This window comes from Littorina saxatilis, linkage group LG17, assembly GCF_037325665.1.
Source record: "Littorina saxatilis isolate snail1 linkage group LG17, US_GU_Lsax_2.0, whole genome shotgun sequence".
Lineage (NCBI taxonomy): Eukaryota > Metazoa > Mollusca > Gastropoda > Littorinimorpha > Littorinidae > Littorina > Littorina saxatilis.
In genome coordinates, this window is record NC_090261.1 from 36,785,507 (window position 1) to 36,802,996 (window position 17,490).

The 17,490-nt window shown below is 40.0% G+C and overlaps 1 protein-coding gene across 1 annotated transcript; it reads left to right on the top strand.

The window, feature by feature from the left end:
• Positions 1-51: 51 nt before the first annotated feature.
• Positions 52-17,361, top strand: LOC138953905 (RNA-binding protein FUS-like). Its single transcript, XM_070325885.1, has 8 exons — positions 52-234; positions 688-732; positions 1,201-1,316; positions 2,957-3,123; positions 7,551-7,578; positions 7,913-7,982; positions 8,339-8,596; positions 12,444-17,361. The coding sequence occupies exons 1-8, from the start codon at positions 198-200 to the stop codon at positions 12,887-12,889; spliced, it is 1,167 nt and encodes a 388-aa protein (XP_070181986.1). The 5' UTR covers positions 52-197; the 3' UTR covers positions 12,890-17,361.
• Positions 17,362-17,490: the final 129 nt, after the last annotated feature.

The window sequence follows — 17,490 nt, forward strand, 5'->3', positions numbered from 1 at the left end:
TTTCATTTTTTGTTTACGTCATTGTTCACAATAATCCGATCCATTCTTTTTACTTTCCACGCACCTGCGTCATCGTGTAAACAACTTGGATCGTCTTGTCTCCCAGCAGTTTGTTTTGGACACTTTCTATTTCTACGTGAAGATGAGGATTTGAAGCAGCAGACTTGTTACTGGTCATTTGACAGTGTTGAGAAGTCATGTCGTGTTCTGGAGAAAAATCCGTACATGTGTCCAGTGAGTCTAACTGAAAAATTGTCAAACGCTGTTGAATTAAGTACCATAGCAACAGTCAAACTAAAGCATCAGAGAAGATTTCATCTCTGTGTTGATACAAGTGATCAAATGTCACTTATCAAATGTTATAAAAGCCAAAGCACTGGTCATAATGTGTCTGTATGTCTGTGTGTCTGTCTATCTGTCTGTCTGGTTTGAGCAGTAAATTACACCTGATAAGATTGATTTTAGATATTGATTTTAATTTAATTTTGTTTGTACATTTCTTTTTACTCTGTGTTGAGTATCTTTCATCCTACACGTTTTACTTGAATTATTCTTGTGTGGGCCTATAAGTTACTCAATGAGAACATGTATGCATCTTAATTAAGTTAATTAACTGAAATTAGTACCTTGCAATCTCTTAAATATATTCAGCTATATAAGTCATTCATTTATTAATGTTTTTTCCAGGTAATGTTGCTCGGGCAAAGACAGGATACTTGAAGAGATTTAACAGTAAGTATCTGCTCAGTGAACTATAACTTTATTACTGCATGTATTCATAATAGAAGATTGGGCATTGTAGCAAAAAAATGGATGTATGAGAAAATGGAAAAAGAGCATCTGTATTATTTGAAAACGTCAGGGAAAACAAAAACGAACTTTCTGATAACAATCCTGCTAACTTATCATTTCAATCTTTTGACCATGTTTCTGGTTATATTTTTTAAACACAAAGCAAGCATCACTGTCATGAAGATAATTCATGTGTCTGCTGGTACAAAGAAACCATAAATATTTTGTTGATTTGTGTGAGTGTCAGCGTGTGTTTGTGTGTGTCTGTGAGTGTATTCATATGTGTGTGTGTGTGTGTGTGCATGCATGTGTATGTGTGCCTGCATGTGTGTGTGAAAATTTGTTATATATATCTCATGTATAGAAGTTCAGAAGTGTACACTTATTCTTCTGTATATTTTTTTTCAGAGGGTTTTTTCTCGGGTGGTTGGAAACAGGAGTACTTTGTCTTGTATGTGGACAGTACTCTGGCATGGTTCAGTGATCAAGGCAGCTATGAGCCCAAAGGAGGAGTATTGTTAAAGGTGAACATTTGTGTCTTTAAGCACTTAATTCTCAACTGTTGCCGGACCTAATTAAGTTGTTTGGTTTTTAGGGGAGGGGGGGGGGGGAGATATGATGAGGAGATAATTTTTTTTTTACTCCTCTTTTTGCCCTTCAGGTGTGTCAATTTGAAATAAATAGTTAATTCCTATATTCCAAAGCCGCTGGGAAGGTTGTTTGGTTTGTTGCCTGTTAGGCATAGGGAAAAAAAGTTGTGCTCATGGGAGACCAACTGGACTTATGTTATACATACATGTACTACTGATTTTATACTTTTTTTCCAACTGTCAAAAAAAGAAGAAGGAAAAGAACAAAACGTATCACAGAAGAGAATCTTTTTGGATTAATTGAACACCTTATGGGCATTTGCAAAGCCCTTAACAAGAGATGTTAGTCATATGATCTGCACACACACACACACATAGACACTCACACATAGACACACACATGTACACACACACACACACACACATATGTACACACACACATACACACACACACACACACACACACACACATACACACACACACACACACATTTTGGGATCCATGTGTATTTCTATTTGCTATGTGACAGGGTGACCAGTCACCAACTTTTGAGTAAGCTGTTGTCATTGTCCAGTTTAGTCTTTGTTGCCAATCAGTTTGTGTTAGGTGTCTATTCATTATCTGTTAACAAAAAGTACTGGTGTGTGTGTGTAAGTGGGCGGTGCACTTGTCAGATGCTTGCCGTAGAGGAGACCTTGGGCCCCCAGGTGGTCGTTATGTAATGTGCCGCCAGCCAGACTGGGTATCTCGGGCCAGCCGGGGTTTGTCAAGTGGGTGTCATTCCTTTTGATCGGGTAGATCATAGGAGATGCCAGGTGGCTTGGAAGGTTTTGGTCCCTTACTTCCCCCCCCCCCCCCTTCTTTGTTTACTTGTTTGCATGACCAATGCGATTTCAGTTTTGTTAGCTAACTGTTGATTGGATGTTGTGACTCTAGCTAAAGTTGAATTCTGTGTGTACATGCCAGAGTGTGGGAGAGAACTCTGAGAGACACGGGAGAGAGTGGACGTTTTTTTGGTAGCGTGCTCCACTGACTGTGGAGATGTAGTTCCATTAAGTATTGTGGCTTATAGCCACCGGCTTCGGTCGAGTTGGTGAAGAGGAGGAGGGAGGATCGAGACACAGAAATAAAGTCTGCCATGCCAGTATACTGCTGTTGTTGTCACAATGTCATCTGTTGTGGATGAAATGGAGAGAAAGACGTGTATGTCTTTGTACGTGTGTGTGTCCACGTGAGTGAAAGTCCAGTGAGTCCGTAACACAAGAGAAGAGAAACCAAAGAACATTCTTTTCCGAACCTCTACAGCTATGCATGTTATTGTAATGTAGCTATTTTGTTTTAATTTTTGTTTTATTTTGGTCTGGATTGATTCGTTTTTATGGCAGTTCTTTGATATTCATCCAGAAGATGTGAAAATATCCTTTAACGCCCCATTTTATTCTGCCTTTTTGACATTCAGTTATGTACTCATGTCTGTGTCAAAGCTGACCCATATTGTTTCTTCTCCCCCTTATCCAGTTCTTGGAGTGTGTCACTGATGACAATGTAACAAGCACGCCTGTGTTTTTTGCAGGATGTGTGTCGCTACATGGCAGTGGGACCCACAACACAGCACATTCCTGGAGGTCCTCCCAAACTGCCGCCCGGTGGTCAGGTGGTCAACCTCATTGCTGTCCCCAAACAACCCAACAAGAAGGCAGAGTTTGTTTGGCTCTTGTGCACTGACCAGAATGAACTGAAGTAAGATCTTCTGAAGTTTAAACAATCTTGATATATAGTAACAATCTGAGTGCATGCTGAGCAGTGTTACTTTTTGTGGGTGTGTATACCGTGAAGCCTGTGTGTTCGTCTGTGTGCGTATGTGTGTGTGTGTGTGTGTCTGTGTCTCTCTGTCCAGGGGCGGATTAGGGGGGGGGGGGGTTACAGGGGTTCCGGAACCCCCCCCCCCCCCTCCCCGGCTGTCAAATTTTTTTTTTAAATTAATACTAACTTTAAAGGCACAGTAAGCCTCCCATAAACCATCACAGATACGGTCAGGCTTTTACACACAGTACAAACACCCTTAAACACTCACCGATTGAGAACATCCTAGGTGCCCTCCGTAAAGAACGAACAATTTTCAAAGAATTTATTTTTGCGTGGTTTATCTTACCCCTGAGCCATCGTGAACCCGTGTGATCCAGTTTCCCTTTTTCACAATGTAGTCGTCAGTTAGTCATTTGAATGCGACTCGATGTGAGCTTATCTACAATAGCACGTTTTTATGCACAAAACAAACGGCTGTGATTCACAAGAACTCTAGCGATGGCTTTTGACTGTTGAGAGGAACGGCGATATGCCGCATAAACCGTCGTCTGCTACGACCCTTGCGTGACCCTGCTTCCGGGCTTTTCTTTTTTCAAACTTTCACAACTTCGAATTGCACTGATCTTGTCTTGATGAAAAAAGAATTCTTTTATGATTAAAGAATGTTTGTGTAACAAGCTGTCAATTTATCATTTAGATTTTAAAAGTTAGGTCTAGCGCAAAAACGCACCACGGTCCAAAAACATTCTGATAATCATCGATCCACGGCTATCGCCAGTTTAAAGGAAGTAACTCATTTTTGACCTGAGTTCAGGATGGGTCCAAAAAGTGTTCGAGACAATCTGCAAAATTAATTCTTTAAAAATTGCTCGCTCTTTACGTAAGGCACCTAGGATGTTCCCGTTTGGTGAGCGTTCAAATGGAAGGGTGTTTGTACTGTGTGTAAAAGCCTGACAGTATCTGTGATGGTTTACGGGAGGCTTACTGTCCGGGCGTGATTTCCGGGATATTCATAACAGCCGTCCAGCACCAAAACGAGGCGCCATTGTTGTAAAGGGCCAAGTCCACGAAAATAAATTCTTTGAAAATTTCTCACGCTCGACAGAAAGCAGCCAGGATGTTCCCGTTCGGTGAGCGTTTAAATGGAAGTATGCTTGTACTGTATGTAGACGCTCGGGGAGCTCTGTGATGGTTTACGGGAGGCTTACTGTGCCTTTAAAAGAAATAATGAGTGGCTGCTGACACCAGGGGTGGGTTGCATGAGACGACTTAAGCTGGGCGGAAATGTGCTCAAAGTTGAGATGGTTGACTTTACGCCGAAAGCTCGAAAACCGCCGGTGGCATGAGCGGTCTTACGTTCGTTGAGCACAGCGTTTCTTGCTTAACTTTGAGCCTGCTCCCCCCCAGGCTTAACGCTGAGCTTGGCAGAAATAACAGACTTAACCAGCCAGTTGCCGCTTGCAAGAGGATTTTTTTTAAACCTTTTATCATTTGGTGCTATAATAGGTCGCACCAACGCGACGGAGTTACACAACTTTCTTGTTTACTTCATCTGTGCCCGGCAACCAAAAGGTTTTTGTTTTTGTTTTCTTTAGGGTGAAATCTTTTTTTATTTTTTTATTTTTTGAAATATGTATTTATGTATTTATTTATTCAATCATTGATATATTTATATTTTGTTGTCTTTTTTTGTATTTGTTAGAAATCGTCTTTTGTTACCTAATGTCTCTAATAGTTATAAGGGTTTTATTATTTGATTTTTAAAATTTTATTTATTTAATCTTATTTATTTATTTATTATTTACTAGATGAATACCCGCTTCGCCGGGTAGGCTTCGCCGGGAAGAAGGCGAGCCGAAGGAAGGGAGATAAACGCGCAAAACACTGGAGAAAATAAGGAAGAGTAATACCCGGCTTCGCCGGGACAGTGACCTTCTAAAAATAGTATAACGGGAATATGGATTCAGCGTTGTCGACAGTGACCTTCTAAAAATAGAAACGGGAATATGGATTGACGCCACACGAAGGAAGGGAGATAAACGCAAAACACTGGAGAAGATAAGGAAGAGTTAGTGGGAATGGATCTGGGAAGATGAATAGAAAAACCAAAATCGGTTCAGCGCTGTGCGCTGAGAGCACGTGTTGAAATATCTCATCGACCAGGTTGTGTCCGGGGTGTACCTGAATATGGCCACCAAATTTGAAACAGATCCATCGAGAACCTTGGCCGTGCATCGCGAACACACAGACACACACACACACACACACACAGACACAAGTCGTATATATATAGAGATTTTTTAATCTCACATTATATGACTTTGGTTTCTTTTCCTTCTATTTTGTTTTTACTTCATTTTTACATTTAGTCAAGTTTTGACTAAATGTTTTAACATAGAGGGGGAATCGAGACGAGGGTCGTGGTGTATGTGTGTGTGTGTGTGTGTGTGTGTGTGTGTGTGTGTGTGTGTGTGTGTGTGTGTCTGTGCGTGTGTGTGTGTAGAGCGATTCAGACGAAACTACTGGACCGATCTTTATGAAACTTTACATGAGAGTTCCTGGGTATGATATCCCCGGACGTTTTTTTCTTTTTTTCGATAAATACCTTTGATGACGTCATATCCGGCTTTTTGTAAAAGTTGAGGCGGCACTGTCACACCCTCATCTTTTAATCAAATTGATTGAAATTTTGGCCAAGCAATCTTCGACGAAGGCCGGACTTAGGTATTGCATTTCAGCTTGGAGGCTTAAAAATTAATTAATGACTTTGGTCATTAAAAATCTGAAAATTGTAATAAAAATTTTTTTTTTTATAAAACGATCCAAATTTACGTTCATCTTATTCTTCATCATTTTCTGATTCCAAAAACATATAAATATGTTATATTTGGATTAAAAACAAGCTCTGAAAATTAAAAATATAAAAATTATGATCAAAATTAAATTTTCGAAATCAATTTAAAAACACTTTCATCTTATTCCTTGTCGGTTCCTGATTCCAAAAACATATAGATATGATATGTTTGGATTAAAAACACGCTCAGAAAGTTAAAACGAAGAGAGGTACAGAAAAGCATGCTATCCTTCTCAGCGCAACTACTACATGTACCCCGCTCTTCTTGTCAATTTCACTGCCTTTGCCACGAACGGTGGACTGACGATGCTACGAGTATACGGTCTTGCTGAAAAATTGCATTGCGTTCAGTTTCATTCTGTGAGTTCGACAGCTTGACTAAATGTTGTATTTTCGCCTTACGCGACTTGTTTATTTTGATATAATTCGTGTTTTTTTGTAATTACTGTATTTTTATCTTCTTTTTGTATTTACTTTTTTAATTTTTGGTCGATGTTTACCTTTTCAGTAGAGAGCGATTCAAGATCAAGAAGACAATCTTTATTTTTCTTCTACTCGATCCAACATGCACAATGCACAAATAGTACTATAACGCCATACGCTCTACTTTGTACTACACACGGCATCTCCTGTGTTGGTATGAGCGCGCACTTCCTGTGCATGCTTGAATGCACCCAGATGCCGCAGAGTAAATTATTGTGTAACAGACGGTCTCTGATGCGCCCTTTTCCCGCGAACCTACTAGACTGCAGTTTGTATTGGCTGTTGCTGACCACATTTCCCGTGACGTCATGGAATCTTTCACTAACGCTCTAAGTAGGTCGACAACGTCGACTTGCCCTCTTTCTCTGTTGAGTCGGCCCTTAAGACGGCTCATGCACCCTGACTTCGTTTCGTGCTTTGCGGATTCTTAACAGAGCAAGCTTTAGAGTAAAGTCAAACTGTTTGAGCTTGGAATTTGAGTTCTCTCATGCAACCCACCCCTGTTGATCATGTTTAAAATCAAGGATAATTCCCTAAATTGTTCATAAAATAGCTTTGCCCCCCAGACCACCCAACCGGGCCTTGCCCATGTACCCCACAAGGGGTCTACCCTTGGACCCCAGGTTGTAACCCCCCCTCCCCCCCCCCCCCCCCCCTCTGGCTTAACTGCTCCGCCCCTGCATGCTGTCTGTCTGGTTGTATATTAGGAAGGAGCAGTACCTTTCTCTGCTGCACTTTTCAATATCACCTGGTTATATCTTTTTTTCTTCTTTTTTGTTGTTGTTTTTTGTTGCTTTTTTGGGCAATATAATTGTACAACTACAATATAATAGGGACAAGGAATAAAGAAAGAGATATAAGCAGCAACAACAAAGGGATACAAACAGCAACAACAAAGAGATACATGGTTATATTCATCGATTCTTATACAGCTTTTCTGTCTTTATCTTCTGCATGTTTTTATCACCTGAAGAAAAACACATCTTGTATGTAGCTAACAATGTGCATTGTCTCTCTTTTTCAGTTCCTGGTTGCAGTCTATTACTACTGTGGTAAGGATTCTTTCTGGTTCAATTTTTCTCAGGATTTAACTTTTTGTATTTTTGGCTTTTGGCTAGTTTTGGATATATTTTTCCTGCATGTGTTGTCGTTCACTTATGATTGATTTGAACAAATAAATAAAAGCAATGAGTGTAGATTAATTGCAAGAATGTTAAAGGATGGCAACAAGTGACAGGAAGAAGATGCAATTTCAGATCACTCCAGTTCAAAGTAAAAAGACAACATTATTAACATTTTACGTAAAAGTAGGAATTGATACACACAAACACAAAGATAATGAAGCTTTATTGTGAAATTTGTTAATGGTACACTTCTCAATTTCAGTTACCCCCACCACCACAGCCACCACAGCAGCAGCAACAACAAGGTCAAGGTGGACACCCTCCACCTTATGGTAATCAGTGTGTGTCCGCATGCGTCTGTGTGTGTGTGTGTGTGTGTGTGTGTGTGTGTGTGTGTGTGTGTGTGTGTGTTTGTGGGAGACAAGGACAGAGACAGAGAAATAGACGTAGAAAGGAAGGAGACAGAGAGATAGGCATAGGAAGGAAGTTTTTTTATGGAAGCGGTGTGTGTGTGTGTGTGTGTGTGTGTGTGTGTGTATGAGTATGTGTGTGTCTGTTTGTGTGGATGTTTGTGCACATATTTGCAAGTGTGTGGCATGTGCATGCAAGTATGTCCAAATGTGTTTGATCGTGTTTCTGCACTTTTACCCTTCCCAAACTTTTATGTCTAACAAATTACAATTTACAGTCGCAGGAGCCCAGCAACCTTACCCTCCACCACCACAACAACAAGGATACCCACCACCACAACAACAAGGATACCCACCACCACCACATGGGTACCAGCCCCCTCCCCAGCAAGGATACGGTCAGAGACCTCAACAGGGCTACCGAGGACCCCCTCAGGGTGGTGGGGGTTACCGCGGAAACGGGCAGCCATCGACTGTTGTAATCAACCAAGGTGACAGGGGTGGAGGAAGATCTGGTGGTAGCGACTTTGCTACAGGTATGAATTGATTCTTTCTTGCTTTCTTTAGATGTGGTGGTGTGTTTTTTTAATTATTATTTGTATTGTTGGTTGGTTTGAATGTTGCTGCTTTAGGGTTTGTTTGTTGTTTTTATTTTGTTTGTTTGAAAATAATAATAATAAGGGTATTTATATGGCACAAATCCTAACATAGTTCTAAGCGCCTTACAAAAATAAAAATCAACAAATCAGTAAACAAATACAAAATCATGTAGATTGTGTTGTTGTTTTGTTGTTGTTGTTGTGTTGTTTTTTTTTACGGGGGTAGGGGGCATTGCACAGTGGTGCCTGAAAAGAGGTTTCAACAGTTTACAAACATATTTCATAAATTTGTGTTTGTAAGCATAAAAATAACAACAAACCTGCAGCCTGCGGTGTGAGGCTCGTCTGATTACAGCAGTAAAGGACATCTTTTCTGCTGTTAACAGTTTTGTTAACTGGACAAAGCATATACTTTTCATAAAAGCAAACATGCAACTCTCATAAGGACTGGTAACTGTCACCAAGAAGAAATAATTCATTGGCAAAGCATGTATATAGCTGGTCATTTGCTGCAGTAGGCCACCGAAGTGACAATTATTTTATTGAATTCTGTAATTATTTTACCTTACCTATGTTTTTCAAGAATAGATAGTTAATTGCCCAACCTGTTAATTAATTTAGATGGGGATTCTCATGGAATCCAACAATTGAATTTCATTATAAAATCTAGAGAGTCCATAAAGCTCTTGGGGTTGTTCCGCCATAACGCTGACAATTGAAACGTTAGTTTGATATTATTTAGATATATGTTTATGCCAGTTGCCACAGTCGCCGGCTGCTCAGCCCAAAAACCGCTCAGGGCGAAAGGGAAGTAGTCTGGGACCTGGTGCAACTGTGGACTATAGCCTAATAATGGTACTGCACCGAAGCTCAAACGGTGGTGCCAGCACACCCTGGCAGCATGCAGAATAAAAATTGTCATCATTAAAAGTGAATAGGAGCCAATAAGGGCATGTAATGTAATAAACCTGGACAAAATTATGGCATGGACAACCAATCGTTAGAGGCTATCTCATTCCGGTGACAGGAACTAAAAGTACAAGCAAATTTACGAATATATTCAGCAAGGTGACAACAATAATAGCTTGCAATATAATGACACCATGACAAGGATAAGAATCTAAATTTGCATTGCAATATGTAAAACAAGTCGCGTAAGGCGAAATTACTACATTTAGTCAAGCTGTGGAACTCACAGAATGAAACTGAACGCACTGCATTTTTTCACAATGACCGTAGTCCGCCGCTCGTGCAAAAGGCAGTGAAATTAACGAGCCTGTTTAGCACGGTAGTGGTTGTGCTGTGCTGCATAGCACGCTTTTCTGTACCTCTCTTCGTTTTAACTTTCTGAGCGTGTTTTTAATCCAAACATATCATATCTATATGTTTTTGGAATCAGGAACCGACAAGGAATAAGATGAAATTGTTTTTAAATCGATTTCGGAAATTTTATTTTAATCATAATTTTTATATTTTTAATTTTCAGAGCTTGTTTTTAATCCGAATATAACATAATTATATGTTTTTGGAATCGGAAAATGATGAAGAATAAGTTGAACGTAATCTTGGATCATTTTATAAAAAAATAATTTTAATTACAATTTTCAGATTTTTAATGACCAAAGTCATTAATTAATTTTTAAGCCTCCAAGCTGAAATGCAATACCAAAGTCCGGCCTTCGTCAAAGATTGCTTGGCCAAAATTTCAATCAATTTTTTGAAAAATGAGGGTGTGACAGTGCCGCCTCAACTTTTACAAAAAGCCGGATATGACGTCATCAAAGACATTTATCCAAAAAATGAAAAAAACGTCTGGGGATATCATACCCAGGAACTCTCATGTAAAATTTCATAAAGATCGGTCCAGTAGTTTACTCTGAATCGCTCTACACACACACACGCACAGACAGACAGACACACACACACACACACACACACACACACACACACACACACACACACATACACCACGACCCTCGTCTCGATTCCCCCTCTATGTTAAAACATTTAGTCAAAACTTGACTAAATGTAAAAGGGGGTAACTGGTAAACATAGGGATGGGTGGGAGGGAAAAGACGAAGAATAAGTCAAAAGTAGAGACAGAGCAAAAATGATGTTGTCTGTAGGTAGACAAAGAAGAGAGTGACCGAACGAGGTCAAGGGGAAAGCATCCACTCTAAGCTGGCTGGAACAATCTCTGGCATTACCCAGCGATTGGTCCATGTGCTACTCATTAATATTCATGAGGTTACAGCAGAGGAATTCCAATTTCCCATAAATGTCCTTGTTAATGACAAGACTTTTTATGTGAAATCAGTGGAGACAAGGCAGATGAAACACAGGTCACACAATATTAACATACAAGCAAAAAACAACAGAGTCAATGCATAGTGTTGCTGCAGTAGGCCACCGAAGTTACAATTATTTTATTAAATTCTGTAATTATTTTACCTTACCTATGTTTTTCAAGAATAGATAGTTAATTGCCCAACCTGTTAATTAATTTAGTTGGGGATTCTCATGGAATCCAACAATTGAATTTCATTATAAAATCTAGAGAGTCCATAAAGCTTTTGGGGCTGTTCCGCCATAACGCTGACAATTGCCAGGCAATTGGCTGCGCAGCGCCAAAAGTAGGAAGTAAGAGAAATAGTGGCCTATGCAACAACACTGATTGGGGGGCAATCCAACGGATGGAGTCACTCAGACGTGTATCGATATGAGTAGATTTGAGCAGTGTTCTGGTAGCGACCCTCCTCCGCGTGGTTGGTAAAGACTATGTTGTTGTTGTGGATACCGAGACAGGAGAACATCCTGCACATTGAAGGAAATATCGTTGTCGCCTATGATCAGGAATACCAAGTCGGTTTTTCGGGCCGAAAGTGCTGGAATGTCTTCTTTTTCTAAAGTGTCCAAAGTCTTTCCCCCGCGACACAAAAACTGTACTGAATCGACCTTTCCCGCAAGTTTGAAATCGGGGGACAACCGAGCGTCTGTTCGACAGTAAACCGCCGTCCGTAGCCGCCCGCCAATAGAATGGCCAACAATCACGGCGTGCTTTCCTGACATCACGGCAAAATAAGATCAACAACGAAGAAAAATAGAATGAATCACAGTACCTTAATGTTCGTTGAAGCGAAGACACGGGATCAGAAGAATAGAAGACACAAGAGAGCGAGAAGGAAGTATAAAGAAGAGAAGTTAGGGAAAAAACAAAGAAGAAAAGACAAAGAATAAGTCAAAAGTAGAGACAGAGCAAAAATGACGTTGTCTGTAGGTAGGTAGACAAAGAAGAGAGTGACCGAACAAGGTCAAGGGGAAAGCATCCACGCTAAGCTGGCTGGAACAATCTCTGGCATTACCCAGCGATTGGTCCATGTGCTACTCATTAATATTCATGATGTTACAGCAGAGGAATTCCGATTTCCCATAAGTGTCCTTGTTACTCACAAGACTTTTTATGGTCAGAAAAAAGAGAATGACTTAATTATACACGTACAGTGGAAACCACCTTTTTAGACCTCCTATTTTTGAGAAAACCATGCCGGTCTTAAAAAGAAAGGAGTCTTAAAATAGAGATAAATTTACAGAGGTTAATTGTGGCCAGCAAATCTGAAAAATAGGGTCTTTAAAAGGGGGTGGTCTTATAACAAGGTGGGGGGGTGTGTCTTAATTAAAAGGGGGTTTAAATATGTATTTTACTGATGGCACCATTGCCATCGTATTTTACTTATTACCCATGCAGCTGCTTTTCATAACTACACTTTTTCTTTAATTCCCACAGGCATGCTGCTCGGTGGTGCCATGGGATACGGCATGGGAAGACCGTGGGGATATGGGTGGGGCGGTGGCTATGGTGGCTATGGTGGCTATGGTGGTGGCTTCGGCTCTGGCGTCTCGATCAACAATCACTACGACATCGACAACACCAACATCGAGAACAACCAAAGTCAGGAAAACAACTACAACTATGCAGATGGGCAGAATGCAGGTGGAGATGTACAAGGTCAAGGGGGCGGTGAATATAATGGAGGTGGTGAATACGGGGGTGGGGAATACGGGGGCGGTGAATATGGGGGCGGTGATTACGGGGGTGGCGATTTCGGGGGAGGTGACTATGGTGGTGGTGACTATGGTGGGGGAGAAGATTACGGGGGCGGTGATTTTGGCGGAGGGGATGATTTCGGTGGAGATTTTGACTGTGGTGGAGATTTTGATGGTGGTGATTAAGTGGAACATTCTTTGGCAGCTATACATACTGTGCTGAAACCTGTGCTGTTTTTGTGATCAGCGTCTGTATTTAGATTTGCACACTGTAGAATTTAGTTTTTGCTTCTATAGTGTCACACAAGTGCAATCCTTTTAAATTGTATTTGTTGTTTGAGCTTTGTTTACTTGGTGCCAATTATTTTTGTGTATACATACATTTTTTTCTAGATTTGTGCTTTGTGTTTGCACGTTTTCTTATTTTGAAGGTGATTTTGTACAGACTTTTTTACTTTTGATAATTAATGTGCCACAGAATATTATACACTAGATAAGTGTTATATTATATAGGTTGAATTCCTTGTCAGACTGTGTTGTTTTAATTGATTTGTTTTCGTTTTGGGTATGCCTGATTTTCTTTTCTTGTTTTGTTTAATATAGCATATACTTTAGAAAAGAGGCTGTATTGATTTATCTTGTCCACTGTTGTAGGGGTGGTATCTCACAGAAAAAAACGCACACAAAGTGCGTTTTGCTAGTACAGTGGTACCTGTGACGAAAGGACACTCTTAAATTGGGACCTGTCAAAAGAATCCCTACATTGCAGGTGGCCTGTCATGACAGGTATACTTTGGTAAAGATAATGTACAAAGGGACAACAAAAGATGTACTTTAATGGGAAGTGTCCTCTCAACAAAGGGGGCCTCACATCGCAGGGAACACTGTATCTGAATTACCTGTGCATTCCACAGATTTGGTGACAGCAGCAACCATTTCTGATACAGATTGTGAATTGACATACCACTTATGACTTTAGTCATATTTTACATAAATTATGGGGATGAAGCTAAAGTGTGTTTTGTGTAACCCAAACAGTTCTGTTATTAAACTGCATCATTGTATGCATGCTTTCAAGAAGATTTTCTGTAAGAAATCTTCAACATCAACGTAATGCTGGTGATACAACAAACAAATGTAGTAAATAAATAAGACTCCCTTCAGAGTAACTTCGAATGCTCAAAACATTATAAACACCCATTCAAAGTGCCTACTCAAAAAATAATAACAGAATGAAGTTTTTATAATTTTTTCATGTACTTTAAATTTTAAACTTTAAGCCAGCTAGGCAGTTTAAGATGAAACCGGAGCTGTTTAAATGTACCCACTATGAAACTTTTATTTATTCTGTAGTCTTGATAATATTGAGTTTGTGTTGCAGTACATGTATATACCTTTTGATTCTGTGCCAGTGATTTATAATAGTCAATGCCAGTTTGAACGTCCTACACGTGTATGCTTTCAGGCCTTTTTATTTTTTCTTTTCTTTTTTGTGTGTGATCTTATTGTGCATGATCTTATGTCTTATTAAACAGTATCCACTGTATTACGAAAAGTTCCAATCGAAGAACTTTTAAACTTGCCATGACCTATGATTATTTATCTTTTAAAGGCACAGTAAGCCTCCCGTAAACCATCACAGATAGTGTCAGGCTTTTACACACAGTACAAACACCTTTTCATTTAAACACTCACCGCTTGAGAACATCCTAGGTGCCCTCCGTAAAGAGCGAGCAATTTTCAAAGAATTCATTTTTGCGTGGTTTATCTTACCCCTTGAGCCATCGTGAACCCTTGTGATCCAGTTTCCTTTTTTCACAATGTAGTCGTCAGTTTGTAATTTGAATGCGACTCGCTGTAAGCTTATCTGCAATAGCACGTTATTATGTACCTCTGAATCTATACAAAACAAACGGCTGTGATTCACAAGAACTCTAGCGATGGTTTTTGACTGTTCAGAGGAACTGGCGATAGGCATAAACCGTCGTCTGCTACAAGAACCACGACCTTGCATGACCCTGCTTCCGGGCTTTTCTTTTTTCAAACTTTCAAAACTTTGAATTGTACTGATCTTGTCTTGATGAAAAAAGAATTCTTTTATGATTTAAGAATGTTTGTATAACAAGCTGTCAATTTATTATTTAGATTTTAAAAGTTAGGTCTGGCGCCCAAACGCACCACGGTCCGATTTTGAGAGGAGACAATCCGCAAAATTAATTCTTTGAAAATTGCTCGCTCTTTACGTAGGGCACCTGGGATGTTCCCGTTCGGTGAGCGTTCAAATGGAAGGGTGTTTGTACTGTGTGTAAAAGCCTGACAGTATCTGTGATGTTTTACGGGAGGCGTACTGTGCCTTTAAACTAGTTAGTTTTGCTATGACACATGTTTTATGAACTCGCCTTGAAGTCTATTTTTCGTTGTTTGGATACGTTTTTGCTCCAATGATTTATGTGAAGAAAATCGAATATATCCTACATGTCTATTTTCAGACTGTGATAAGCCTTTTACTGTATATATTGTTTTACCCAGATTATTTATATTTACAGTAGTCATTAGAATCTGTAAACCATGTGTACAGAACAAATGATGTTTAGCAATTCATTTCTAGTTTTTGTTGATATTTTTTAAGAATCTCTCAGTTCTAGATCCAGTCTCCTGAACCATGTCATCCTGTATCTGTGTCTCCCTCATGCTCCTGCCCATGTCAAATCTGCCTTTGAACCTTTAACCCTTACACTTGTGCAATTCTGTAACACATGTTACATAGCCACTGGTGAATTAACAGAGAGAAAAATAAAGAAAAACGGTCATAATTATAGGTTTTCGCATCCATGGGAGGTAATCGGAATCGACCAAACAGACTGAGCCAGTAGCGCGACATATGTCGTGACAACCAGGTGACAGTATACGTAAAGTAGCGCGACATATGTCGCGACAACCAGCCTAAGGGTTAATAGTGTCTCATGATCCACATTTTTGCTATTGAATTAATTGTCACTGTTTGGTAGAGAGCGACATAAACCTTTGCAAAGTTAACAATCCTGATGCATATTATATTCCCACAACACATTCCAGTGCAGACACACATGTGCACGAGTGTGTGTGTGTGTGTGTGTGTGTGTGTGTGTGTGTGTGTGTGTGTGTGTGTGTGTGTGTGTGTGTGTGTGTGTGTGTGTGCTTGTGTCTGTGTGTCTATCTACCTAGCTGTGTCTGTGTGTTCATAATTATGTGCATGTTCTGTAATATAGCCAAGTCTTAACGTCTCAATAGTGGTCAAGGAAAGGAGTGTATGGGCATAGAAGGAGGGGAAGGTGATGGGGAATGTAAATTAATTAAGTCATTGACAAAACATTTGCTGAGGAGGTCAGAACTCGCAACAAAATTGTGTTAGATAGGCTGTATGCCAAGCTGGCTGACTGTATGTCTATCTGCCCGCTGGGTGAGATGGTGCTATAGGGGCGGGGAGTTAGCTCAGTCAGTAAGTGCTGGCTTTGAAACTAGATTGGCGTTTTCAGCGTAGCTAGGTTCCACCCTCACATTCAGTGAGGGATTTATTTCCCAGACTCAACTTTGTGCAGATCGACTCTCCTCGGTGTCCTAGCACCTCCATGTGAAGGCATGCCCATGATAACCATCCCCAGTTCACAGGGAAAGTCTCAGGGCTTGGAAACATGAACACACTCATGCAAGAAAAAGGGAATAAAATTGGGTAGCTCCCTACTGTATGGCAGCTCACTTTCCCCAGGGAGAAAGCAACCCAAATTTTGGTGAGGGTAAACCTCACAGGATTCATATACCATGAAACTGAAACTGAAATAAATTAGTCTTTTTCACACACCCCGCGGGTTAGGGGGAGTCCCATATTGGTTGGGACGAGAAAGAATTTACCCGATGCTCCCCAGCATGTCGTAAGAGGCGACAAACGGATTCTGTTTCTCCTTTTACCCTTGTTAAGTGTTTCTTGTATAGAATATAGTCAATTTTTGTAAAGATTTTAGTCAAGCAGTATGTAAGAAATGTTAAGTCCTTTGTACTGGAAACTTGCATTCTCCCAGTAAGGCAATATATTGTACTACGTTGCAAGCCCCTGGAGCAAATTTTTGATTAGTGCTTTTGTGAACAAGAAACAATTGACAAGTGGCTCTATTCCATCTCCCCCCTTCCCTCCGTCACGATATAACCTTGAACGGTTGAAAACGACGTAAAACACCAAATAAAGAAAATCTTTTTCACATTTGTGCATGTGTTTCACCTATGTCTATTGGTATGTATAGGGCAGTAACAAGGGACATCCACTGCTGTCTGTTTTGGTCAAACTTGTGGATGGCACCCCAGGTGTGGTTCAGGTTTTTCATTTAGTATCCCTCCATATATAGTTATTCATGCATGACGAAAGTGATATTTTTGTACACTTAGGCAGGGGAGCTTTGGATGGTTCTATACATTAACAAAGTTTTTCCTTTGTAAATCATCTGTCTGAAATGTGTTTAATGTGAATCAAAATAATGTTGACGTTCACATGTCGTGCAGTATGTCTCCTGTTGAGCACGGCATGTGTGAATTATTTATTACTTAGGTGATCATTATTATTCAGTTGAGGGACATGTTTTGTGGCTATGTTTATGTACCACAGAACATAAATGTCTCTTTTACATTCACACTTGAGTTTTTGTTGTTGTTAGAATGCTTTCTTTGTATATGAGAAAACAAAAACAATTTCAGCATACATTTTCTTTTACACTGTTCACTGAGTCTCCTAAACATCCCTCTCTCTCTTTCTCTCTCTC

Excerpts from the sequence above, each read along its gene's own strand:
- LOC138953905 (XM_070325885.1), top strand. The coding sequence starts at position 198 with ATGTCGTGTTCTGGAGAAAAATCCGTACATGTGTCCA. Across the intron at positions 3,124-7,550 it reads ACTGACCAGAATGAACTGAA|TTCCTGGTTGCAGTCTATTA; the intron begins GTAAGATCTTCT and ends TCTCTTTTTCAG. Across the intron at positions 7,579-7,912 it reads TGCAGTCTATTACTACTGTG|TTACCCCCACCACCACAGCC; the intron begins GTAAGGATTCTT and ends TCTCAATTTCAG.